This window comes from Ahaetulla prasina, chromosome 1 (assembly GCF_028640845.1).
Source record: "Ahaetulla prasina isolate Xishuangbanna chromosome 1, ASM2864084v1, whole genome shotgun sequence".
Lineage (NCBI taxonomy): Eukaryota > Metazoa > Chordata > Lepidosauria > Squamata > Colubridae > Ahaetulla > Ahaetulla prasina.
Window position 1 is genome coordinate 365,542,888 of NC_080539.1, and position 28,000 is coordinate 365,570,887.

Below are 28,000 nucleotides of genomic sequence, written 5' to 3' on the forward strand. Positions count from 1 at the left end.
TTGCTATTGCCGTAAACACGGTTGGAGTACCAACTCTTCATTTCTATCTCTATGCGCCGGGTGGCGGATAGGCCTCCTTGCCCTGACTCCAATTCCCAGGAAGCTTTTCGCCAAACATCTTCTTTCTTCTGTTTCCGATTGGTCCGCCTCGCTCTCCTTCCCTCGTCCTCGTTGCCCAGGCGGGGCAAAAGAGGAACCAGCCAATGGGATGTTTCTCCGCAGAGCCTTGCGCCGGAAGGGCGAGGAAGGCGAAGACGTGTCGGGTTTGCGGCCGACTTGAAAGGGACACGCGCGCGCGCGATGGCGACTCCTGCGGGTTCCGGAGAGGCCGACGAGCTTTTCGACGTGAGGAACAACTTCTACATCGGGGCCTTTCAGGCGGCCATCAACGAAGCGCAGCGAGTCAAGGTGAAGCGCTGAGCGGGATCTCGGGGTTAAATTCGGGGGGGGGGCGCGAAATGAGCCAGTCGGTTAAATCGCTGCCTTGGATGTCCTTTAGCTCAGGGGTCTCCAACCTTGGGCACTTTAAGCCTGGCGGACTTCAACTCCCAGAATCCCCCAGCCAGCAAAGCTGGCTGGGGGATTCTGGGAGTTGAAGTCCGCCAGGCTTAAAGTGCCCAAGGTTGGAGACCCCTGGACTAGAAGACCTCTACGGTCCCTTCCAACCCGAGGATTCCGTGATTACATCCCAACCACACATATCTGAGAAGTTTCAAGACTAAATAGGCATCTTGAGTGCTTCTATTAAGCAGAAAGGTGGGATATGATACAGGATCCAGTCTGGGCCGGTTACCGAAACCAGAGGTTTCGTCTTCTTGAGTTTTTGGATTTGTGCTGAAGTCCATCCACGGGAAACTTCTCTAGCACTTTTGTGTGTGTTGAATGTATGTTTACTGACAAAGGGAGGCAGGTGAAACTCGAAAAATTAGAATATCGTGCAAAAGTTCATTTATTTCAGGAATGCAACTTAAAAGGTGAAACGAATATATGAGATAGACTCATTTACATGCAAAGGGAGATAGTTCCCACTATCTATTCTACAATAGAATAAAATAGAATAGAATAGAATTATAGAATAGAATAGAATTCTAGAATATAATAGAACTCTAGAACAGAACAGAGTAGAATAGAATAGAATAGAATTTTTTATTAGCCAAGTGTGATTGGTCACACAAGGAATTTGTCTTGGTGCATATGCTCTCAGTGTACATAAAAGAAAAGATACCTACATTAAAGTACAACACTTACAACACTTAATGATAGTCATAGGGTACAAATTTAACACTTAATGATACAACACTTAATGATAGTCATAGGCTACAAATAAGCAATCAGGAAACAATATCAGTATAAATCGTAAGGATACCAGCAACAAAGTTACAGTCATAAGTGGAAAGAGATTGGTGATGGGAACGATGAGAAGATTAATAGTAGTGCAGATTTAGTCAATAGTTTGACAGAATACCAAGGAAAGTACAGGCAAACAGATCATAGAACAAATCCATTCAACGTTCTCACTTGGGGGAGGAAGGGTGCAAATGACCAGGCTCAAATGATCATACTGTGGAAACACTTTATGCAAAGACTGAACTGGGAAAAAGAGAAGGAAAGAAAAATAAGGTGGATTGACTCAATCACAGCAAGGATGGGTGCAGTCCTTGGAGGATCAGAAGGATGCTTTGGGGGAGATCATGCTTGGTAAAGTTCTATGTGTCTGGCATTGAAAGCACATGCCGATCAGAGAATATTTTTACTGTTGTTTGGTAAGAGAACATCCATCCACAACTTTTAAATTATATTTTTATAAATATAAAAAGATGTGTTTTTGCATATCTTTAAAGACGTGAGGGTACCTGAGGGCAAGACAAGAAGCAATGGGTGGAAACTAATGAAGGAGAGAAGCAATTTAGAACTGTGGAGAAATTTCCTGACAGTGAGAACAATTAATCAGTGAGACAACTTGCCTCCAGAAGTTGTGAATGCTCCAACACTGGAAGTTTTTAAGATGTTGGATAACCATTTGTCTGAAGTGGTGTAGGGTTTCCTACTAAGCAGGGGGTTGGACTAGAAGACCTCCAAAGTCCCTTCCAACTCTGTTATTTTATATAATATTCTATTCTGTTCTATTCTTTTCTAATTTTCTATTCTGTTCTATTATCTATTCTGTTCTATTCTATTCTCAGTTACCCTGTTTGTTAACTTGCCTCCTATGCCTGTGTTAGCAAAGCAAACAAAGTAATTGTTACATTCATAAAGCTGTATAGAACTACATTTTTTTACAAAGCAGTTTGGAGTGGCTCTAAAATCTGATTTAAACCATATAAATTATATTTTTGTTTATTCATTTTTATCTCCCTCGTTTCCTGTGCCTTAATCTTTGAGCAGGCTTGAGGACTGACTTTTTCTGCTTTCATGTTTATTAATATTTAAAGAGCCTATTAAATGGCTAAGGAACCTGGTTCTCACCACAGGCTTATAATACTCTGAAATGGGGTTATAGGAACAAAAAAATGTGTTCTATATGACAGGGGTATCCAACCTGTCCTATATGACAGGGGTCTCCTATATGTCCTATATGACAAGGGCTGTCATATAGGTCAGGGGTCTGTCCTATATGACAGGGGTCTCCAACCTTGGCCACTTTAAACTTGGTGGACTTCAACTCCCAGAGTTGTCCTATATGACAGGGGTCTCCAACCTTGGCCACTTTAAGCTTGGTGGACTTCAACTCCCAGAATTGTCCTATATGACAGGGGTCTCCAACCTTGGCCACTTTAAGCTTGGTGGACTTCAACTCCCAGAATTCCCCAGCCAGCTTTGCTGGGGAATTCTGAGAGTTGAAGTCCTCCAGGCTTAAAGTGGCCAAGGTTGGAGACCCCTGCTATATGATATCTTCATTTAGTCCAGAATGGGCAAACAATGGCTTTTTGAATGTTATAACTACTAATCCCAGCATCCATTGTTATTCTCCATGGTGGCTATGGCTGCTGTGAATTTGAAAGAAGGTATCTGGAAACCACTGCACCCAAAAAGTAGACTTTTTCTATTTTAGTTGATAAAGCAGTAAAGATGTTGGTCCCAAGGTGTTCTGTGACTTTGAGGGAGTGAGGTGGGGTTGTGCTTTATTGTGCATATGTGTGTATAGTTATGGAAAGAATTTTCTTTTCCGTTTTTAGCCATCCAGTCCAGAAAAAGAAATAGAGAGGGACATCTTCCTGTATCGTGCATACATCGCGCAGGTAGGCCAAGCTCATCAAATGATTTGAGAAAGTGCAAAAAATGGCAGCTGCTATACATGTGCCTTGAGCTGAAATGTGCAGTTTCGTGTTTTTATGTGGATTTTTTTTCCAGTCAGTTTCAAACAGAAATTAACTACCTCAAGAGAATTATGATTAATAGCAACAGTACCTTAAATCCTATACGACAGCAGCCTCCTTTGATTACTAGCTATTAATCCAGATTCTAGGTGCTTCCCCCAAACTGGAGAATCTGTTATTCTCTAGCTCAGGAGTCTGCAAACTTTAAGACTTGTGGACTTCAACTCCCAGAGTTCCTCAGCCAGCAAAGGGAATTCTGGGAGTTGAAGTCCACAAGTCTTAAAGGAGCCAAGTTTGCAGACCCCTGCTCTAGCTATTTGACTGCAGTTTCCATTGGCCCCAGGAAACTTCTCCAATCTGTTTTACAGATCTGTTTTAACTGGGGTGCTAGGATGGATGTCCAGAGGGTATGGTTAATAAAGACAACATGTTGAGGCAAAGATTCTATTGACCCTTCATGGTAGGAGTGGGCTTCAAAAATTTTAGCAAGGGGTTCTCTGCCTGGTTGCTGGGTGGGCGTGGCCTAATCGGCCTCCTGCACCACACCCGGGGGGCGGGGGGGGCAACATTTTTGCCTTCCCTGGGCTCGGGAGGCTTTCTTCCCAAGCCCAGGCCTTCCCAGGCTCTGGAGGCCTTCCCGAACTTCCAGTAAAAATGGCCTTCCCAGGCTCCGGAGGCCTTCCCGAACTTCCGGTAGGCCCATTTTTCGCCCTCCCCGAGCCTCCATGCATGCCCTGCACTTACCTGCATCCAAAACGGGCCATGTGGAGACTCCTGAGAGGGGTGGGTGGGGGCAGGGCCAGTCAGGAGTGGGATTTGGAAGTTCTCCAAACTGCACAGAATCTTAGAGGTTCCCCTGAACTCCTGCGAACCCCCAGCCGCCCATCTCTGCTTCATGGCTCCCATCTTGACTTTTTTACTTATTACGAGACCGCCTTCTGCCACCGATAGCCTCCCAACGACCTGTGCGCTCCCACAGAGTGGGCCTCCTCAGGGTGCCGTCGACCAAACAATGTTGGTTGGCGGCCCCCAGGGGGAGAGCCTTCTCTGTGGCAGCACCGGCCCTTTGGAATGAGCTGCCTCCGGGGTTACGCCAACTCCCCAACCTCCGGGCCTTCAAATGTGAACTGAAGACTCTACTATTTCATCGTGCAGGACTAGCCTAAGTATAATTTTAATTGCAATTTTAAACGGGTTTTATGTCGGTCTTTGACTGTTTTAGTTGATCAGGCCATTAAATATTTGGTTTTAATTCGCTTTTAAAATAGTTATTTGTATTTGTAGTTTTAACATGGCTGTAAACCGCTCTGAGTCCTTCGGGAGAAGGGAAGTATAGAAATTAAATTATAAATAAATAAAATAAATTTACCATACCTGGCAGATACTGTTTCAAGTAGTTTTAATCGTAAGAGACGTCCAGCAAGCCATCATTACAGGTATATATCTACATATGACAGGAACCGGAAATACCTCACAGGAGCAGCTGAAGGCAGCTCCTCAAGAGTCTGGGAATACATCTCAAACTAATCCTGCCAAGTCTGCAGACATAACCACTGTAACAGATACCCCTAGACCTAGGGATTTATAGTTACAGTATTTGAATATGGACCAGAAGATATTCTGGAGTTGGGGTGGGGTTTACCTGGCTGTAGTTGTTACAAGTGTTGATTCCTTCTTTTAAAAAAAGGCTTTTTTCTAGGCTCATGTGGTAGTTGGGTCGTTTCAGAGATACACGCATGAAGGAGGTAGAGAAAGAGTGGGACAACATGGTTATGCCTTAATACTCTTTAACTCATGTCATGTCATGTCATTAGTTCCTGGGACCGCAAGACTGTTCTGCAAACTTCTAAAAGATGCAACCTCCTTAAGAAGGTACTTAGAATTGGCAGCACCCTTCTGAGGGCCCTGTTCTGCTTTGAATCCAAGCACCTGCCCATTTCTCTTAGATGTGCTGCAGTGTTCCTCCCTGAATAGTCAGAGGAACAAGCCACAGTGTGTTTGGTTCTCTTCTAACCTTCTTTCTTCAAAAATCAATAGTCTGGTCCTGGTTCACATGACATACTGACAAACCAAAGGTTTAGTGTCCATTGTTTGTTAGTAGGAACCTTTGAAGCAAGAACATGCGCAACTGAATTGTACATTTTCATGTTGGCTGTTTGCTCATTGGCAAAGGCAACTTAAAATTTAGGTTAAAGACTTGAGGGACTATCTTGGTGATAATGTAGTTTGGATAATGAAACATTGGAAAAAAAACCAACCAAGCTCAGAGAGCACCAAATATCCCTCATTTCAACCCTGAGCTACAAAATGTTATCCTTTATTGATACTCCTTTTTTTGCCTGCAACATTCAGTTTTGCTCATGGTATAAACAGGAATCTCTTTTTCCTCCTCCTTTGCACAGCGTAAATATGGTGTGGTGCTGGATGAAATCAAGCCCAGGGCTTGTCCAGAGCTCCAGGCCGTCCGGATGTTTGCTGAATACCTCTCCAAAGAGAGCCAGAGGTAAATCTGGGACTTGAGTGTTATGATCTCCTGCGAGGATAATTCTTGTGTCTTCTTCACAAAGCTGCAGGAAATTTTATATCAAAGCACCTTTTGGCTGGCTAAACCTAGGCTGATTCTTTTGTGAAGTATAATCTTTGTTAAAACATTAAAAAAAAGATTGCAAAAGCTAAACCAAACCAATAGACAGTAAACAAAAAAAACCAAAAGAAATTGAAAAAGCAAGAAGGGCAAGAGAAGAAAAAAGTTAAAGAAAAATAGAATAGCAACCGAAGAGTATAAAGAAGCGGCTTCTGATATTCTTCACAACATTTATTAATATAATACTTTGATTTTTTTTTCTCTCTGAATTACATATTTTTCTTTATTTCATAATTTATCCTGTCTGGTCATCAAAACTAAGTCACAAGTTCCTTTTTGAAGTCTAGGTCTACCTATTCTACAAAAATGAACTTGTAGTTAACTAGTAGAAAGGTAGTAAAAATAAGCCAGCTTTAAATAATTTAATTATTTAATTAAATAATCACAGCTGAAGAAAATGTTAAGTGGTATGGTAAATGCAAGTAGTCCTCGATTTACAACAGCTCGTTTAGTAACCAAAGTTACAACAGCACTGAAAAAAAGTGACATACGACAGTTTTTTCACACTTACAACCACTGCAGCATCCTCATATTCACATGATCAAAATCCGGGTGCTTGGCAATTGGATCGTATTTATGACCCTTGCAATGTCCCAGGTGTTGTGTCTCGTCCGCTTTCACCGCAGCCGGGGCCTTCTTATCTGCTTCCGAACGCTGAGGAATGTCCTACTATGTCTCCTGGCCCCAGCCCTGGCTCCATGCCCAGACAGGCTGAGGAGGAAGAAGTACCTCCAGCCCCCAGCTCTGGCTCCATGCCCAGGCAAACGGAGCAACTAGACCCCTCCCCCTCCCCCACAGCATGTGAGCCTGAGGAAGGTCAATTGCCAACAGCTGCAGACTGGAGTGACCCTCGCTTCAGAAGAATTGATAGGCGGCAGCGACAGAAGGAAGGGAGGGGCAGGCCTGGATAAGTGCTGAGTCATGGAGCAACACCCCATGGCCTATATAAAGGACCTGCTTTCTGGCATTCTCTGAGTCGGGCAAAGTCTAACATATCTTGCTGAAGTCACTTTCTGGTCTCCTGCCTGCCTTGAGGACTTTGCTAGGACTTTGGCAGAGCTGCAGAGGCACGCCTGATTCGGATTTCCCTGACCCGGCCGTCACCGGAGGAGTGGGACACGACACCAGGGTCCTGGCTGTGATCCCCTTTTGCGACCTTCTGCCAAGCAAAGTCAATGGGGAAGCCAGATTCACTTAACAACCGTGTTACTAATTTAAGAGCGGCAGCGATTCACTTAACAAAGGTGGCGGAAAAAGTCATAAAACGTGGCAAAACTCACTTAATAGATGTCTCACTTAGGAACATAAATTCTGGGCTCCATTACGGTCATAAATCAAGGACTACCTGTACTTTCAAGCTGTTCTCCAAAGCAACTGAGGGCAGGACAAGAAGCAATGAGTGGAAACTAATCAAGGAGAGAAGCAACTTAGAATTAAGGAGAAATTTCCTGACAGAACAATTAATCAATGGAACAACTTGCCTCCAGAAGTTGTGAATGCTCCAATACTGGAAGTTTTAAAGGAAGAGATTAGATAACCATTTGTCTGAAATGTTGTAGGGTTTCCTGCCTAAGCAAGGGGTTGGCTTAGAAGACCTCCAAGGTCCCTTCCAAGTCTGTTATTCTATTCTATTCTATTCTATTCTATTCTATTCTATTCTATTCTATTCTATTCTATTCTATTCTATTCTATTCTATTCTATTCTATTCTATTTTCTGAGCAATCTTAGAATTACATGTCAAGAACGTTCCATGATTTTAATGTTCCTCCTGCCAAATTTTGCAGGAGGAGGTTTGGGCCTCTGAAAAGCTGCTCATAGTGAATTTGGCGGCTGCTCCCATTTTAGGTGGAGGGGATCGACATTTATTTGACCTCCCCCTCTCTTTTTACAGGGATGCAATTGTGGCAGAATTAGATAAGAAGATGAGCAAGAGCATGGAGGTCACTAATACCACTTTCCTGCTGATGGCGGCTTCGGTCTACTTCCACGACCAGAATCCTGATGCGGCGCTACGGACCCTTCACCAGGGGGAAAGCTTGGAATGGTAAGCGGGTTTGGGCCCACCCTCGTTTTCTCAGATCCACCATGTGCAAGCCTGGATCCCATTGTCAGTTCCCACCAGTTTCTTTAGAACAATTGTTATTTCCATAAAGAAGAACTTACAACTCATCCCATCGATTGAATCACAACCTATACACCCGATTGTCCTCATCCTATTGGTAAGAAATGCTTTCTACCTTATGTACTCAAGTAATGGTATGTTTCCCTTAGGGGAAGATTCTTTTTTCCCTCTTAATTTAGTTTGTGAATCACCAAGTAGTCCTCCACCTACGACAATTCATTTAGCAATACTTCAAAGTTATGATGGTGTTAAAAAAAAAAAAGAAACTTATGACTTTTATAACGGGTGGAATGCTAGCAGTTCGCACCCGTTCGAGTAAACCGGTATTTCCGACGATCAGCTGTGCCGCATGGTTTATATTCACTAGAAAGCAGGAAATCCTGCTTTCAAAGTGAAGCTAAATCGCGCAGCACAGCTGTTTCCCCCTCGCTCTTCTACCTAGCTTGTTAAGTCTTCTTTTTCTGTGCAAAGCGTGCTTTTGGCGCGCATTGCGCATGCGCAGGCAGCAAACTAATAGTGTTGTGTCTTCGGCTCTCGAGCCTGGCCTCCTGGCAGAGAGTGACTCAGAGAGTGAGGGGGAAGAGCCGACAGGGCTTCCCTCTGCAGGATCTTCCTCTCTGGCTCCGCTCCAGGTTCCAGAGGCAGGCCAGGTGGAGGAGATGACGAGGCCTCTTTCTCTCACACCTTCCCCTTCCCAAGCAACACCTCAAGACCCAGCTGCTGACAATCAGTCCTGGTTAAATTCCAGGCATCGCAGAAAGGAGTGGCGGGAACAACAAAAGAAGGGGTGGGGCAGGCCTAGAGAGTGCTGAGTCACGGAGCCACACCCCACAGGGTATAAAAGCAGGAGGAGCTGCTCTATAACTTCTTGTGACGGACAAAAACTGACTCTTGGAAACTTTGGCTGCAATATTTCGAGACTAAGAATTTGGCTTCTGGATTTCTGTTTATTTCTGAACTCTTGGTTGCTCCAGCAACGAAGTGCAGTTACACTGGCTTCTGAGGAGATAAGAGAACTTGGCAGGCAATCGCAGGTTCGTTGCCATAACTGATATCTGTCGTAGGAATAAATTGCTAGCAGATATAGTCAGCTCGCGTGTCTTCTTGGTTGTGGTTGGGGGGGGGGGACAGAACAAGCAGCAATCCGCAGAGGATTTCACCACTGGTTTATAACCATAGGAGTTCCTCATGGCCACACAATTAAATTAAGACATATAGCATCTGTCACCCTTTTACAGCAGTTGTAGTCTCCTGATAGCCATTTGTGACCTTCCCAGCTGTCTTCCCACAAAGTCAATGGGGGAAGCCAGGTTCGCTTTGCAACGGTGCGATTCCCTTTAATAATTGTGTGGTTTGTTTAAGGATGTGATGATTCAGCTAATGATCGCATCACTTGGCAACAGAAGTTCAAGTCCTAATTGCAGGTCATAAGTCAAGGACTGCCTGTAATACGAAAAGTCAAAGGTCACAGAAATAAATTACTGAGGTGTGAGAGTCCGTTAATTGATCTCCCATTCATAGAAAGAGCTCAGTTGGTGCACAGGTTTTACTTATTAGTATTTAATTAATAGATTTTTATGCCACCCATATCATCTTATAGGGGAGATGGGCAGCATAATAAATAGATTAGATAGATTGTATATATTATATTATATTATATTATATTATATTATATTATATTATATTATATTATATTATATTATATTATATTATATTATATTATATTATATTATATTATATTATATTATATATATTATATTATATTATATTATATTATATTATATTATATTATATTATATTATATTATATTATATTATATTATATTATATTATATTATATTATATTATATTATATTATATTATATTATTTGGACGTATTTGTGTAAAGGCTGCTGGCTAGCCATGGTTCTCACCTGCTCCTTGAGCATAAACCCCTAGTGCAGAAGGACCCCTTAACTGTATACCAGAGTCATTGATTGAGATAGGCAGCCATAGGAATTGAACAAACAGACTCAGAGCGCATGTAAATCCCCTGTGATCTGCCTCCTCTACGGCCCTAAAATGCTCTCTTTCTTTCCAGCATGGCCATGACCATCCAGATCCTACTAAAACTGGATCGTCTGGATTTGGCCCGGTAAGTTTCCCAGCCTGCCAGCATCATCCCTCCTGCCTATTTTTTTTTAATTTATTCATTGAAATGAATTGAAATATTTTATTAGAAGGGGTGGGTTATCTCCTAAATCTTTAGGAAAGATTCTCAATCTTTTTGAAACATCAGCAAAACATTGAATGTAGCAGTCATTCTGTGGCATACCAGAAAATTATAGGCCAGTGATGGCTAATCTTTTCTGGGCCAAGTGCCCAAAGCATGCGCAATCCCCGCACATGCGCCCTACCCCAGGCACATGTGCGTGTGGCCCCCTGCATGAACCCTGCCCCCCCGCGCATACGCGCATGCCACCCCCCCCACATGCAGGGCAGAGACCCAAAGACCAGCTGGCTGGTGGGAGGCGTGCGCGCATGCGCAGCAGAACTGAACTGGGGTGATGGCTTGTGTGCCATCAGAGGGGGCTGTCAGCCTCCGCTTTAATTAAGTGTATTTCTCCTACTAGTCTGGTTTACTGTTTTATTACCTTGTTAAAAGTTTGCTCTACTGAGTGTCTTACATGATTTATGGAGGAGGGGGGAGGTTTTTACTGTTCCCAGCAGTTCGGCTAACATTGCATGTGTGGGGGAGGGAGAAAGCCTTTTTAAACAGCCGTTTGAACTGTGTTTGCCGTGTGAATGTAACAGCAGCTGCTTGCTTCGCATTCCATCCAGAAGATTGACAGAGGGAGAATATCAGAAGTGAAACTTACACGTGGCCAAGGAGGAAGACGACATTGGATTATTACTGTATGACCTCTAGTAGGGGGAGGGTTCAGGAGAGGATATGACTCTGTGGTTTTGATTTACTTAATAATAATAATAATAATAATAATAATAATAATAATAATAATAATAATAATAATAATAATAATAATAATGTTTTAATTTGTATACCGCCCTTCTCCCGAAGGACTCAGGGCGGTGAACAGGCAAATAAAATACAAACAAACATACTCAATAATTAAAACGTCCCTTAAAAAACTAATTCAAATATGCCAGAAAATTTAAAATGACAATACACCCCATAAAATTACAAAATTTAAAACCCATCAACAATTCAATTAAAATTTAAAATTGAAATCAGGCCAGTCCAGCCATATGAAATAAATAGGTTTTAAGTTCGCGGCGAAAGGTCCTAAGGTCAGGTAGTAGTCGAAGCCCGAGGGGAAGTTCGTTCCACAGGGTAGGAGCCCCCACAGAGAAGGCCCTCCCCCTGGGGGCCGCCAGTCGACACTGTTTGGCTGACGGCACCCTGAGGAGTCCCTCTCTGTGGGAACGCACCGGACGCTGGGAGATAGAGGCCGGCAGTAGACGGTCCCGTAAGTAGCCCGGTCCTAAGCCATGGAGCGCTTTAAAGGTGGTAACCAATACCTTGAAGCGCACCCGGAAAACAACAGGCAGCCAGTGCAGTCTGCGCAGGATAGGTGTTACGTGGGAGCTCCGAACCAGTTCTGGCTTTGCCTGTTCAGCATTCAGACTTGCTTAGTATAAATTACCAATTTCTTCAAAATGATGGAGTTGGGTCTTTATTTTCTTAAGCACTGATCTGAGGCTAGTTGACAGGGGCGCTGTGCGCCACCTCTGGCACATGTTCACCATCCCGATTATAGACAATACACATATTTTTAAAAGTGTTAAGATGTGGTTTCAGAGGAAATTACACATTTTTTTTTAGCATCAGTACTATATTGACTATATGGGTTATTCAGAATATACATCATACAAAAATTATTTGAAAAAAAACTAACACGAGAAAAATCTTGTGGCGCGCTAGAAACAAGCCCATGCCGTACCTATGTGTGATGGAATGCTAGTTGAGAATCCCTGCTTTAGGAGACAGCCTGGGGTCAGTAAGGAGAGGCCTAACTTTGCAAGTAAAAGTTCCCCGTTTAATCAGACTGAGGAAACTCCTTGGATAAGCGGCGAAACCTTTCAGATCAAAGAGGCAGGAAGTCCAGTTGCTATGACTCCATTTCCAGGCAGCCCCGTTCAATCCTTCTTATTGTCTATTTTTAAAAAAAATAATAAATAAAATTAATGATTAATGATGGATAATAGTTTTTACATAAATATGATGTTGGAAAATGGAAATAAAACTTATTGTCCATTTTAAATGATGAGGTTGCGGGCAACGAATCAGCATAAAATAGGGCATCTTCCCTGAGTCGTTTGACACATGACGCCCCAAATCTTGCAGACAGGCCTGAAGGAGGTTTTTCAACTCAAGTGCTTCCCTCTTCTTTCTTCTTTCTCTTCAGAAAAGAGCTTAAGAAGATGCAGGAGCAAGATGAGGACTCAACGCTGACGCAGCTGGCAACTGCATGGGTGAATCTTGCAATGGTAGGTGCCGTCCGTGGCAGTTGGGCACTAAGGGAAGTGTCAGGCCCCAAGAACCAAGAACAACACATGGAGTTACCATATTTTTCTGAGTATAAGATGCACTCCCCCCCCCCAAAAGAGGGTGCAAATGTTGGTGCGTCTTATACACTGAATGCAGCCATTTTTGGCGTCCCAAAACCCTGCCCCAAATGTCCCATTTTCACCAAAAACAGTTTTTTTGCAAAAATGGGGTGCTCAGAGGGTTTGGGAGGCCTGCAGAATGCTCCTGTGGGCCGGGGAGGCCAAAAACTATTTTTTTTTCTTGTTTTCCTCTTCAAAATCTTGGTGTGTCTTATACTCCGGTGCGTCTTGTAGTCTGAAAAATATGGTACTTAAGACTAGCTGCCTTTATTCTTCACCTGTAGACAGAGCTTTGCCAGATTAAAGCAACTATTTGCATAACTATAGATATACTGTAGAGAAAGCAAGGGAGGAGCCCTTTTAACCTCCTTCCTATCAGCCAAACTTTCCAAGCTCTGCAGCCTCTTCCCTTCTGAAAAGCAATCGCTCCCTCCTAGGAACGCAGACTATGTTCCACCCCAGGAAGAGTTAATGTAGCAGGGGTGAACCTTTCCAAAGCAACTCCCTGGATCCTGGTGAGACCCAGGCAGAAAGGTGATCCAGTTTTCAGCCACCTGGAGAATTTAAACAGTGGAATAGCAGCTACTGGGATTTCCACGGATGGGTCAGCCTAGCCAAGAATCTTAGGAGACAGAGTTGTTGTGACCCAGGCCCAAATAGGTAGTAGTAAACGCAATCAGTTCAAAAACAAATAGACTTTATTAGAACAGCTGAGAATTAAACTCATTCTCAGCCTCATCCAAACTAACTCAAAGCAAATTCTTCAGAACACAATTCTTCAGTCTTATCACCAACCTTGGTCTAATTAGGCAAACTTCCAAAGGCTTTTCTTGGCAAAAGTTCAAAAGCAGAAGATGCCGACAAGAAATAAATGCAGCAAGACAAGAAGCAAGGCTATCAACGTTGTTTTCCAGCAAAGAGCCCAAACACCGTTGCTGGTCTTTTAAGCCTTATGGGAGGGGCCAATCATCTCTTGGTCCTACTCCCGAGTCATCCTCTTTGCTTTAGCTGCTCTTGCCTTCTGGCAGCTCTTCTCATGCGTGCATTAGGAACAGGCTCCTGTTCCTCTGCCTCACTACTGTCAGCTTCTGGAGGCTCCGGAGTCTGCACATCACTCCCTGATGGCCCTGGCTCCACCTCTGCCTCCGACGCAGAGCCCTCATCTGGGCTTTCCCCAGCCTCCAGGACTGGCCCATGTTCTTCCTCAGCCTCATCGCTGTCTGACTCCATTGCCAGCTCCACTGCTGCTGGCAGACCACAACAATATTCCTGAGTTATCAGGATGTTGGGACTGGCAACTCCCTGTCCAGGTGGTCTAGACAGATAAACCTTCAATAAAGGTTGCTCATTGCTTCATTGCTCTGCTATCCCATGAAAAACAGCCATACAACGGCTGGTAAAGCTCCACCCCCAAACCTTCCTGAAGGCAGCCGCCCACAGTCAGTGCAACACAGTCTCACAAACGAAAGCCAATAGTTACCAGAGTGGATGTCACAAGGCAAGGGGGGAAGTCTGTAGTCCAGAAACAAGATGCAGAGTCCGTAAGTCACAAATAAGGTTCAAGGTCCACAGGTCAAGATCCGCAGTCCATAAGCAAGGCCAGAGTCCGTAGGGCAGAAACACAGTTCGAAGCAGAGTTTACAAAGGCTGGGAAAGAGTGTGCCAAAGCAAAATAACTGTTCCCAACAAAGACACCAACCCACCCCCATCCTCTTACGTTTGTGAAGGCAGGCAGTTCCCCGTCTGGTCAACTATCTTCTCCAATGCTGGTGGGGCCTGGGACAGCATCATCCTCAGCCCCTGGACTCTCCAGTCATTCCAAGGGAGACGTGTCAACCCTGTCGGATGGTCCCCATTCCAATTCTGCCTCGGGACCAGGATCCAATGCTGGGTTATGCTGGGTACAAATAGCTATTTCTTGGGATTTGTTTCAATGGGGGAGAGAGAAAACAGCTCTGCCAAAAATGAGTTGATGAATTACGTAGGAAGTGTTTTTCAGTCTTGGCAAGTTTAAGACATATGGACTTCAACTCCCAGCATGCTGGCTGGGGCATTCTGAGAGTCCATACCTCTTAAACTTGCCAAGGTTGGGAACCCCTACTCTAGTCTAGACCAGGGGTCTCCAACCTTGGTCACTTTAAGACTTGTGGACTTCAACTCCCAGAATTCCTCAGCCAGCAAAGCTTTGCTGGCTGAGGAACTCTGGGAGTTGAAGTCCACAAGTCTTAAAGTGGCCAAGGTTGGAGACCCCTGGTCTAGACCATCATCATTCTCCTCCAGCTGATGGTAGTTCTGTCAACGGAAGTATTTTTACGTTAGGTGATAATCCTGAAATGGTTTAAATCCTCACCATTGAATTTACAGAATGGGGCATTTCTAAGGCACTGACTGTTCATCATGAATGTGCATGCCAACTGTTTAAAATAGGGTTGTTCCTCCTCCTAAGGATTTCCCAATGTTTTGCTCTGCAGGGTGGTGAAAAATTGCAGGACGCTTATTACATCTTCCAGGAGATGTCAGAGAAGTGGTCACCCACACTGCTGCTCCTGAATGGCCAAGCTGCCTGCTACATGGCACAGAGCAAATGGGAAGATGCCGAAGGGGTGCTGCAGGAGGCTCTTGACAAGGTGGGCTCTTCCCCAGAATTCTGGCTGAAAGGAAGTCAGGAGTTGAGAATCTTGTTGTTCAGTCGCTAAACCGTGTCCAACTCTTCGCGATCCCATGGACCATAGCACAGTGTTACACCTCCATCCTCCACTGTCTCCTGGAGCTTCCCAAATTCATGTTCCTTGAGTTGATGACACTATCTAATCATCTCATCTTCTCCTTTTGCCTTCAGTCTTTCCCAAGATCAGGGTCTTTTCCAATGAGTCCTTCTCTTTTCATTTGGTTGCCAAAGCAACTGAGCTTCGGCTTCAGTATCAATCCTTCCAAAGACATCAAAGGGTTGATGTCCTTTAGGATTGACTGATTTGATTTCCTTGCAGTTCAAGGGCTGTCAAGTGACTTCTTCCAAAACCACAATCTAGGCTCTAGGCCGTGATGGCGAACCTATGGCACAGGTGGCACACAGTGCCCTCTCTGTGGGCATATGAGCCGTTGCCCCAGTTCAGCTGTGCCGCGCATGCATGTGCGCCAGCCAACAGGTTGTCAGGTCTCTGCAGTGCATATGTGGGCAGCAGGGTGTGTGTGGGAGGTTGCGTGCGCATGCACGGGGCGGGACGCAAATGGGGGTTGCGCATGCATGTGCAGGGGGCCAGGGTGGGCGCAAGGGGGGTTGCACACATATATTGCATTTTGGGGGTTTGGGCGCACATGCATGCATTCACACACGTGCTTGCTTTGGGCACTCTATCCGGAAAAGGTTAGCCATCGCTGCTCTAGGGAGTCTAGAGACCTTCTGCAGACTGCAGTAGCATCAAAGTTTCGACTGAAGCACCATGTTACCATTGTGGGAATTATGCCGTTGTGTAGTTGCATTAAGTCTGATGCAAACTACACTGTTAATGCATCAAAGTCATGATATATATCACATATCCGTGCAGATTCCCATATGGGAAAGACCTGAATCCTGTTTCTGGACCGCAGTTCTACCTACTCTTTGCAAATTGGTGACCTAATCAGTTTGTTATCCTAATTCCTTCCATGATGGGTGGGGTCGGAGAGGAGGGATTTGATCAGTCTGCAGAAACACTGAAGTTCAACTGCCAGCATCAGATACCCAGTTTATAGGACAGGAGCTACCTGACTGGACAGTAGGAGAAGTGAAGAGTGCAGTCAATCAAAAATGGATCGTTGGTCAACGTATCACGTGGCTGCAAAAGAGGCAAACACAATTTTAAGTTTCATGGGTCAAAATATACTTCCAAAATCACTTTTCATTCAATCTTGATCAGATCCCTCTTGAGTACTGTATCCTGTTCTGAGCACCATTTTTTCCCCTGAAACTTCAAGAATCTAAGAATATGTGATGAAAAGGGCAATGAGGTGCTTCAGTTTAAAATCAGTTTATAAGAGGTGCTGGAGGAAAATGGGTATGCTTAGTTTTTCCTTACTTTATTATTTTATTGATTTTTTAAAAAAGTTTTATTTTTACATTCATATCCAACAACTCATCCAATGTACAGTCATATACAATTAGTCGGGCTTGCCCAGTCACCACCCCCTCCTTTTAACTCTCTTCCCTCTTCTACCTTCTACTTTCGAGCCTTCCTCCCCTTCTTTTATCTACATCCTCCCCTCCCTCGGCCCTAAACCTTCCCTCTCCCTCTTCTATCCCTCTTTCTTCCTCTTCTCCTCTTTCCTACCTCCTATTCTCTCCTCCTTTCTCCCTCCCCACCATTCCGACCCTACATCCCCCGACCCTACATTAATTATATTTATACATCTTCAATAATCCCTATACATTAACCATCACTCCATCCTCTGCCCTCATCCCACCCCAGTTCCCTCCCCTTACCCCCACCCCCACCCGACTTCCCAGAACAAAATGCAGGGTATCAAAACTAACAATCATAATCCAAAATAATTCCTAAATTATAATCTCTAGTCACACCACACTTAGTCACACTCTCAATTCCCCTCTCCTTCAAAAATATATCTAATACAAAATATTTCCTAAATTTACTCATATGCTATTCAATATTTTTTTATCTGATACTTATTTTGAATATAATCAATCCACATTTTCCATTCTAAAATATATTTTTCTTGTGTATAGTCTTTCAAGTAAGCAGAGATTTTTGCCATTTCTGCCTATTATTTTATTGATTGGGTGCAAAAATTGCAATTGCTATTAAGCCTTATATACCGCTTCATAGTGCTTTCCAGCCCTCTCTAAGTGGTTTTTACAGAATCAGCATCTTGCCCCCAACAATCTGGGTCCTCATTTTATTGACCTCAGAAAGACGGAAGGCTGAGTCAACCCTCAGGTCAGGATCAAACTTTGGGCAGTGGGAATGCAGTTAGCCTGCAAAGAAAACATAAGCAACATACAGGGCACATAGTCGCAGATACGTGTGATTGATAGCGTTTTTCAGGTGTCAAAAGATATGACTCAGAAGATCCAAAATCAGAGTTTCTCAAACTCAGCCATTTTAATTCCCAGCCCATGAGGAATTCTGGGAATTGAAGAACACACAATTTAAAGTTGCCGAGATTGAGAAACACTGGATTTAAATCAAAGAAGGCAGATTCCAATTGAACAGTAGCAAAAAATTTTTCCTAAGGATCAGTGGTGGAATTTAGTAGTGGAAATGAGCCTTGAACAGCTGTCTTAGACAGCTGTCTGGTGGAGGATACTTATACTTGGATTTCTGTCCTGAGCAGGACTTTCATGGCGGAAATAATCCTCTTCAATTATAGGATTTTGGAAGTTTCAAATTTGGAATCTTTGGGTCATTGCAAGTGATCCGGTACAGGCAGGATCTGTTCTCCATTGGAATAAATCCTAGCCTAGATGGATCAGTGGCTTGTCTGAAAAATAAAATAGTTGCTTCCTTCCTGGCTTGCAGAAATTCTTAGTCTGTGTGGTTCAATTTCAGTACCAGATGATGGTGAATAATTTCTCTGCTCTTGAGTCCTCCAAGATAGTCGTCAGCTACCTTGATGAAGGAACTTTTGTCTGGAAGACAAGATAGATGGATGGATGGATAGATAGATGGATGGATGGAAGGAAGGAAGGAAGGAAGGAAGGAAGGAAGAAAGAAAGAAAGAAAGAAAGAAAGAAAGAAAGAAAGAAAGAAAGAAAGAAAGAAAGAAAGAAAGAAAGAAAGAAAGAATTCTTTATTGGCCAAGTGTGATTGGACACACAAGGAATTTGTCTTTGGTGAATATGCTCTCAGTGAACATAGAAGATACATTCGTCAAGAATCATAAGGTACAACACTTAATGATAGTCATAGGGTACAAATAAGCAATCAAATCATACTAGGAATCAATCAATATAAATCGTAAGCAACAAGTTACAGTCATACAGTCCTAAATGGGAAGATAGGAACAATGAGAAGATTAATAGTACTAGTAATGCAGACTTAGTCAATAGTTAGATAGTGTTGAAGGAATTACTTGTTTAGCAGAGTGATGGCGTTCGGGGAAAAACCGTTCTTGTGTCTAGTTGTGTGCAGTGCTCTATAGCCTCGTTTTGAGGGTAGGAGTTGAAACAGTTTATGTCCAGGATGCGAGGGGTCTGTAAATATTTTCACAGCCCTCTTTTTGATTCGTGTTTTTTCTGCAGTTCTAATTATCCTCTGAAGTCTGTGTCTGTCTTGTTGGGTTGCAGAGGACAGACTCAGTAATTCCCCTTGTCACAATATGACAACAGCATATTGTGGTCTTATTCAGTGCTGGTTTTTGTGCTTCTCTCCCCTTTCAGGACAGCAGCCATCCTGAGACTCTGATCAACTTTGTAGTCCTCTCACAACACCTGGGGAAAACTCCAGAGGTAGGCGCTGCTTGTTTGCATTTTGGAGGGGAGGGGAAAGCATTTCAACTCTTTTGACCATTGAGGTAGTCCTTGACTTACAACCGGTTGCTTAGCAACTGATCAAAGTTACAACGGGCCCCCAGAAAAGATATTTACGATCTGGTTCCCAAGTTCTGACAACCACCAACCCTTCCTGTGGCAACATGGCCACGTTTGCAGTGTCCTTTTCTCACAACCTGCAATTTATGACATTTTGACCGGAAAATTCTTACATTCTATAAGCTGCCTTGAGTCCCCATGGGCGAATAGGCGGCAATATAAAATTAATTAATTAATTAATTAATTAATTAATTAAAAAATAGCATTTACTCTCGGTTTCTGGCAAAACCTCATAGTGAACAAGGGGTTCCCTGTCACAAAAAGTCATACAATGTGAGGTCAGTCACATAATGACCTGCTTTATGACTGTCACGACTTACGACTACAATTGCCAGGGACTACAGGTAGTCCTCGACTTACAACAGTTCATTTAGCGACTATTCAAAGTTATAAGCCGCGGTGTGGCTCAGGCTGTAAGAAGCCTGTTATTAAAACACAGCTGCTTGCAATTACTGCAGGTTCTAGTCCCACCAGGTCCAAGGTTGACTCAGCCTTCCATCCTTTATAAGGTAGGTAAAATGAGGACCCAGATTGTTGGGGGGGCAATAAGTTGACTTTGTAAATATACAAATAGAATGAGACTATTGCCTTACACACTGTAAGCCGCCCTGAGTCTTCGGAGAAGGGCGGGATATAAATGTAAATAAATAAATAAAAAAAATAATGGCACTAAAAAAAAGTGACTTAGAAATCCTTTCTCACACTTACACTGTAGCATCCCCATAGTAACATGATCAAAATTCAGATGCTTGGTAACTGGTTCATATTTATGGCGGTCGCTGTGTCCCGGGGTCATGTGATCTCCTTTTGCGACCTTCTGACAGGCAAAGTCAGTGGGGAAGCCAGATTCACTTAACAACCGTATTACTAACGTAACAAACTCAATGATTCACTTAACAACTGTGGCAAGGAAAATCATAAAATGGGGCAAAACTCACTTAACAAATGTTTCTAGAATAGAATAGAATAGAATAGAATAGAATTTTTTATTGGCCAAGTGGGATTGGACACACAAGGAATTTGTCTTGGTGCATATGCTCTCAGTGTACGTTAACAAATGTTTCGCTTGTCAACATAAATTTTGGGCTCAATTATGATTGTAACTCGAGGACTACCTGTACTAGTACCTACAGCCATCTCTTTTTGGCTAGTATAAGAGTTCAAGGAGCTTAAGTAATCCTTCATCTCTGACCAATCATTTCAGGAAAGTTTCCAGATCCAAAATGTACCATCTACTTGGACAAAGGGAGGATAGTCAATTCACAGTTCACAGTTGTCCCTTTTATACTGCAAATATAGTATTTGTGACAGTGGTGAAATGTAAAATTTGTTATTACCGGTTCTGTGAGCGTGGCTTGGTGGTGGTGGGGGTAATGTGACTGGGTGGGCGTGACCAATTTTTAAATTTTTTTTCTTTTAAAAGCATTTTTTCTACAACCTCTTCAGCCGAAAAAGTTGTTAAAAAATGCTTTTAAAAGGCTCTGATGACCTCAGCTGAGCTGCCTGATCGTCAGACTTTTCTTTCAAAGCATTTTTTTCCCTTTAAAAGAAAAATCAGCCTTTGACGATCAGGCAACCCAGCTGGGATCGTCAGAGCCTTTTAAAAGCATTTTTTTACAACCTCTTTGGCCAAAGAGATTGTAGAAAAAATGCTTTTAAAAGGCTCTGACAATCCCAGCTGAGCCGCACAATCATCAGAGGATTTTTTTTTAACTTTTAAAAGCATTTTTTTTTGGCCGAAGAAAAAATGCTTTTAAAAGTAAAAAAAAAACAACCTCTGATGATCGCACGGCTCAACTGGGCATGGGGGGCCCCAGGGATTTTTGCTACCGGTTCTCCGAACCACCCACCATCATCACTACCGGATCGGGTAATCCGGTCTGAACCGGGAGCATTTCACCCCTGATTTGTGATTGAAAATGAAACTTGAGTTCTGCAAGAAAAAAGCCAAAGAGAATTGAAATACATATTAAAAAAAACCTTCCCAACTCCAGATGAGAAATTTTAGCCATGCAGAATTTGCAGATGCAATCTTGTTAGTTTTTCATCATTGTTCCTTTTGGATGGATCTACCGTGTTTCCCTGAAAATAAGACCCTGTCTTATATTTTTTTAAACCCCGAAATAAGCGCTTGGCCTTATTTTCGGGGAGGTTTTATTATTTTGGGGCACGTGAAGCAAGGCGGGGCTCCTCTTGCCATCTTACCTGATTTCCAGCTCTGTCTCCCTAACCCTAATCAGAGGAAATGGCGGGACCGGCTGCGGATGTGTTTAAATATTTTTGGGGAGGGCTTATTTTGGGGGGGGACTTATTTTAGTGCATGCGCTCAAAAGCCCGATTGGTCTTATCATCTGGGGAGGTCTTATTTTCAGGGAAACACCAGTATCTTCTTCCCCCAGATGTTACTTGAAGCCTTAATCACTACTTAGATAAGAGGAGAGAAATGTTCTGATGTAATGTAAGCCAGGATTCTAAATCTCTCATTCCAATGAGTGATTTATTTCTGCCTCTTCAGGATAACTATAAGCCTCTTTGGCTGTGCCCCCCCCATGAGTGAATCCAACATATTTTTACCTTTTTCAGGGACTGAAGAGCAGAGCAAAATCGCTCTCTTTAAAAAAATCCTACAAATCAGATTATTTTTCCAGGAGTGGAAAAGTCAAGAGACAAGGACAAACCTCAGTAGAGGTTAAAAACCTCTTTTAAAACCTCCTCTTTTAAAACCTCCTCCCTTCTCTTTTAAAACCTCCTCCCAAATATGCAAATTGGGTGAAGAATTTCAAGGATCTTGGACCTTCCTGCAACCAGAACAACCACAGTCCCCAGATAGAGCCAAATGCCGTATTTTTTTGGACTATAAGACGCACCTAAATTTAGAAGAGGAAAACAACCTCAAAAAGTTTTTGGCCTCTGTGTGCCCCATTTTTGGCCCTTTTTTAAGCCCTTTTCCAGCCTTTTTCCGGACCATTTTTCCGGGCTTTTTTTAGCCCATTTTTGAGGGGAGTTTGGCTCATTTTTGAGGCATTTTTCAGCCTGTTTTTGAGGCTTTCAAAAGCCTCAAAAACCTCAAAAACAGGCTGGAAAAAAGGCCCGAAAACAGGGCATGCAGAGGCAAAAAAATCGGCCAGGGTTGGGCAGGACTTCACCAATATTTGGTCTATAAGACGCAGAGACATTTTCACACCCTTTTGGGAGGCAAAAAAAGTGGGTCTTATAGTCCGAAAAATATAGTAATAAAATTCAGCTCAAGGCACTTGATGGGCACATAGATCAAGCTGATCTCTCTCCCTCCCTCCCTCCCTCCCTCCCTCTCTCTCTCTCTGTCTGTCTCTGTGTGTGTGTCCAGGTATCTTTTCAATCCTATCGTGCCTTTTTTTTTTCTTTTTGTGAGATTTTTATTCAGGAGTCATTGGCTAGATGACTTTAAGCTGATGTTTTTCAACCTTGGCAACATTAAGAGGAGCGGACTTCAACTCCCAGGACCCCCCCAAAGTTGCCAAGGTTGAAAGGCATAGTTCTGTCTGAAGAGCCACTTATTCCGGTTCCTTTAATGGATTCCTACACTCAGCAATGAAATTAAGGCCTTAAAGGACTCTTTCCAAGTCTAGAGTAGTGGCCAAAATTGTGGAAACCTTTTGGGAAAAGTGAGGTTTGATGGCTAATAACACCACTTTTGGGGGGAGTTTCAAGATAATCATATTCCACTGCTAGAATGGCCTGGGAATAGCCTAGACCTTAACCCAATTGAAGGGAAGTGGTTAAGATGCTGAGCTTCTTGATCGAAAGGTCGGCAGTTCAGCGGTTCGAATCCCTAGTGCCGCATAATGTGGTGAGCTCCAGTTACTTGTCCCAGCTTCTGCCAACCTAGCAGTTCGAAAGCACGTAAAAAATGCAAGTAGAAAAATAGGGACCACTTTTGGTGGGAAGGTAACAGCATACCATGCGCCTTTGGTGTTTAGTCATGCTGGCCACGGAGACGTCTTCAGACAGTGCTGGCTCTTCAGCTTTGAAACGGAGATGACCACCGCCCCCTAGAGTTGGGAACGAATAGCACATATATGTGAGGGGAACCTTTACCTAACCCAATTGAAAATCTATGGAGCCAACTAAAGAAACTTGTTAGTCAGAAGCGACCCAGCAATAAAGCCAGTTAATAGAAACAATCATTCAATCTTGGTTTCACATTATAACAGCTGCAGAACTAAAAGACTTCGTTCACTCCATGGGAAGACATTATAAGGCCGTAATTCATGCTAAAGGTTACCCAACTAAGCATTAAGTGACATGGTGATAATTTTTGTCTATCTCAGTTTTTTCTAGTGTTTCACTTTTCTTCTTTCTACTGTAACTGATATTCTAATAAGAAATCCTTCATAAAAGTTATTGCATTACATTCTTGGTTAAATTGTCTTTCCATTGATGTATAATTTTATGGTACTACTCAAAAAAAAAAAAGTGGTGTTATTAGCTAGTTTTAGAAAATACATTTTTCCCAAAAGCTTTCCACAAGTTTGGCCACGACTGCAGAATTCTCAAGACAGAAGAAGTTAACTCATTAGGGATAATTAATTGCCGGTCTGTCCTTGATGAGCTTGGCTCCTCTCCCCACTGCCATTTTTAGCAAGCGGGGTGGGAATGGGAACTGACCCTTTCTTCCCCTTGTTGGAGCCCTGGCCATCTCTTCCTCCCTTGACCCCTGGCCACAAGACAGGCACGCATGCAGCCAGCTGTTGCAAAGGAAATGGCTAGGAAAGTTTTTCTTTGCTCTTCCATCGATGGTCCTTTCCAGCTTCCTCACCCAAGGAGCCGATCTCCGTGCATTTCGGGGCAGCTCTCCTGACCTCCTTCCTCTCGTGACCACGTCTTTTGGGAGTCCCTCCTCTGCGTGGGAAAGGTGAGAGGTCGCCCAGTTCTCAATCAGCCTTCCCGCTGACACGGAAGAATGGCTGGCTGGCTTTTCCCATTCCAGCGGCCTCGTCCTTTGGGAGCGGAATTTGCTCTTCTCCTTTCCCCGCAGGAGATTTTCTTTCCCCTTGTTTTTGTTATTCACCGCTTGGGTTCTGTCCCCTCTTTCCTTTTTTTTTAGGTGACCAACCGTTACCTGTCGCAGCTCAAGGATGCCCATAAGAGCCACCCGTTCATAAAGGAGTATCAAGCTAAGGTAAAGCATCTCTCCTCCTCGGCTTTGCCTTCTGAGAGTGGAGAGGGGAAGGGAAAAAGAGGGAGGATTTTTTTTTTAAAAAAACCCTGTTTTGTCGTTTGTCCAACATTGCAAATTCTTAACCCCACCATACAGTGCTATAAAACAAGTCTTTTCATCAGATTCAAGTATGGGAGCAAATGAATTTTTTTTACCACCCTTTAATCCACGGGTGTCAAAACGCGCGGCGTCATGTTGCCGTCATGTGACATATTGCAACGTTTTTTCCCCTTTGCAGAGCTGGGGTGGGCGTGGCTTGCTGGCGACACATCCGGCCTCTGTGCTGCCAGTTTGACGCCACTGCTTTAATCCCTTTGTTTCGGGATGGAGACAGGATAACTGAGTGGAGCTGAATATTTACTGGCCGAAGGCCCTTCCTGACACCTATGCGGAGTTCACAGCAAATATTTACTCTTTGCCCCGTAATAAAGCAACATCTGCCACCTGCCTAGGGTCAAACTCTCGACCTTCTGAGTGGGAGGTGAGCATTTCACCTCTAGGCACCACTCATTGGGAACAAATGCAATAATGGTTCAATTTTCATTGAATGCATTCCTTCAGGAGTCCAGTTCTGGGGGTTCCTCAGGCAGCAGAGAAGCAATGCAGGCAGTTCTCAAGTTATAACCACAACTGGGACCAGTTAAATGAGTCACAGCTGATTTTAATATCCCTGTAGTTGTTAAAATGAACCATGCAACCATTAAGTGACTCCAGCTTCCCCCATTGACTTCATTTGTCAGAATCTTGCAAATGGAGAATGACTGCTTAACCGCCCTGGCGAGAACGGTCGTAAAACGGGTGTGACTCACTTAGCAACCGCACTACGTAGCAACGGAAATAGTGGTCATAAATTGAGGATTACCTGTATTGATCGGTTGCTGTCATACCTCTTCTGTTTTGCAAATTAAACAGATCAGGCTCCTTTAAGTGCTGCTTCTCCCAAAGCTCCAATTTTTTTTATGTTCCTTTGAAGACGTCATGCTCAGAATTGGACACGACACTCCCAACTCTGAAATAGCCAGCGTAGACAAGTGGGACCGTTTCGTGTCCTTTGACCAGGACACACAACTTGCATTAATGCAGTTTACAATTTTACAGGTAGTCCTCGACGTACGACCGCAATTGTGCCCCGAATTTATGCTGCTAAGCGAGAAATCCGTTAAATCCGTTTTGTCCCATTTTACGACTTTTCTTGCCAGGTTTTTTTTTTTTTTTTAATTCAAAAAGTTTTACAAAATTTTTTCCCCCTTTGCCCCCCCCTCCTCTCCCCTCCCTTCACAACCCCTCCCCCGACTTCCCGGAACGGGCACAAGGAATAGTTAAAAATAAAACAAACATATGCTAAAAAAATTTCATCCCAACTTAATTATACCCCTACAATCATCAATTCCTAACTTCCCCCAAAAACAATCAAGAATAATACATCATAATCATTCAAAAACAGTCTGATAACTCTTAGTCTGATATCTACGTTGAATATAGTCAATCCATTTTTCCCATTCCTTTAAGTATCTTTCTTGCGTATTCTTGCCACGTTTGTTAAGTGAATCATGGCAGCTGTTAAGTTAGTAACCCGGTTGTTAAGTGAATCTGGCTTCCGCCTTGGCATTGCTTGCCAGGTTGCAAAAGTTGATCCCGTGACCCCCAAGGACACTGCAACCGTCCTAAGTATGAACCAGTTGTCAAGCATCCAAATGTAAATCGCGTGACCGTCAGGATGCTGCAACAGTCGTAAGTGTGAAATAATGGTCTTGAGTCACTTTTTTTCTGTGCCATTGTAACTTTCAATGGTCACTAAATGAACTGTTGTATTTATTTATTCCCTTCCTGGGGCCGCCAGTGGCATTTACATTATACGGCACCCTGAGAAGGCCCTCTCTGTGTGAGCATACGGGTCGGTGTTGTATGTTGTATGTCAAGGGCTGCCTGTACTGGCCTGTTTAGCTGTTGCATTGTGGATTTGATTCTCCCCTTAGAACAGTGGTCTCTAACCAGTGGTCCATAGACCACTGGTGGTCTGCAAGAAAATTTTGGTGGTCCGCAGAAAAATTATTTGCATTTATTTTTTTTTTAATTCAAAAGTTTTACAAAATTTTTCCCTTTCCCCCCTCCTCTCCCTCCTTCACAACCCCTCCCCTGACTTCCCGGAACGGCACAAGGAATAGTTAAAAATAAAACAAACATATGCTAAAAATTTCATCCCAACTTAATTATACCCTACAATCATCAATTCCTAACTTCCCCAAAACAATCAAGAATAATACATCATAATCATTCAAAAACAATCTGATAACTCTTAGTCTGATATCTACGTTGAATATAGTCAATCCATTTTTCCCATTCCTTTAAGTATCTTTCTTGCGTATTCTTGCCACGTTTGTTAAGTGAATCGTGGCACCTGTTAAGTTAGTAACCCTGTTGTTAAGTGAATCATGGCAGCTGTTAAGTTAGTAACCCTGTTGTTAAGTGAATCATGGCAGCTGTTAAGTTAGTAACCCTGTTGTTAAGTGAATCATGGCAGCTGTTAAGTTAGTAACCCTGTTGTTAAGTGAATCATGGCAGCTGTTAAGTTAGTAACCCTGTTGTTAAGTGAATCATGGCAGCTGTTAAGTTAGTAACCCTGTTGTTAAGTGAATCATGGCAGCTGTTAAGTTAGTAACCCTGTTGTTAAGTGAATCATGGCAGCTGTTAAGTTAGTAACCCTGTTGTTAAGTGAATCTGGCTTCCGCCTTGGCATTGCTTGGTGGACGGCACCCTGAGAAGGCCCTCTCTGTGTGAGCATACGGGTCGGTGTTGTATGTTGTATGTCAAGGGCTGCCTGTACTGGCCTGTTTAGCTGTTGCATTGTGGATTTGATTCTCCCCTTAGAACAGTGGTCACCAACCAGTGGTCCATAGACCACTGGTGGTCCACAAGAAAATTTTGGTGGTCCGCAGAAAAATTATTTGCATTTTTTATACTGCACTAAATACTATTTATCTTTTTTTAAAAAATCATATTACTGGTCCTTAGGATTTAAAATTATGAATTTAGTGGTCCCTGAGGTACGAAAGGTTGGTGACCCCTGCCTTAGAATGTAAACTTTTCTTTCTCTCTCTCACTCTTTCTTTCTTTCTTTTTTGGGCTATAAAGGAGAATGACTTTGACCGCCTGGCCTTACAGTACACTCCCTGTGCATGATGCCTCAAATCTGCAGCATCTTGAGAAGTTGGATTCAGCCCAAGCGTCTCCTAGGAATCACTCTCTCTGGCCTAGTAAAAACTGGACATTTCCCTGAGAGCAAAGCAATCCAGGGTTTTCCGATGCGGTTTCTCCAGTTATCTTTGGTCTCCTGTTTTAAGCAAAGACCTGGTGGAATAGAGACTCGGAAATGCCAAACTTTTCGACATTCCCAATAAATCCTCCATTAGGTTTGCTTGTGAGACAGTTTCCAATCTACTTTTTCTATCAAATTATTGATGAGCCTCTTCTTCTTCCAGGTGGCCCCCACAGCCGTTTCTTTGGCATTTTTTTTCACAAAGCTGCG

General features: G+C 43.2%; 1 protein-coding gene across 1 annotated transcript; it reads left to right on the plus strand.

The window, feature by feature from the left end:
- The first annotated feature begins 217 nt into the window (after positions 1-217).
- On the plus strand, positions 218-27,896 carry COPE (COPI coat complex subunit epsilon). The gene is made up of 10 exons (XM_058163471.1): positions 218-408; positions 3,177-3,239; positions 5,720-5,820; positions 7,854-8,006; positions 10,164-10,217; positions 12,490-12,571; positions 15,163-15,318; positions 19,065-19,133; positions 24,361-24,435; positions 27,607-27,896. The coding sequence occupies exons 1-10, from the start codon at positions 301-303 to the stop codon at positions 27,652-27,654; spliced, it is 909 nt and encodes a 302-aa protein (XP_058019454.1). The 5' UTR covers positions 218-300; the 3' UTR covers positions 27,655-27,896.
- Positions 27,897-28,000: the final 104 nt, after the last annotated feature.

Bases quoted from the DNA above. Each gene is read 5' to 3' on its own strand.
- COPE (XM_058163471.1), top strand. From the start codon at position 301: ATGGCGACTCCTGCGGGTTCCGGAGAGGCCGACGAGCTTTTCGACGTG. The intron at 12,572-15,162 runs GTAGGTGCCGTC...TTTGCTCTGCAG, and splicing joins CATGGGTGAATCTTGCAATG to GGTGGTGAAAAATTGCAGGA. The intron at 15,319-19,064 runs GTGGGCTCTTCC...CTCCCCTTTCAG, and splicing joins TGCAGGAGGCTCTTGACAAG to GACAGCAGCCATCCTGAGAC.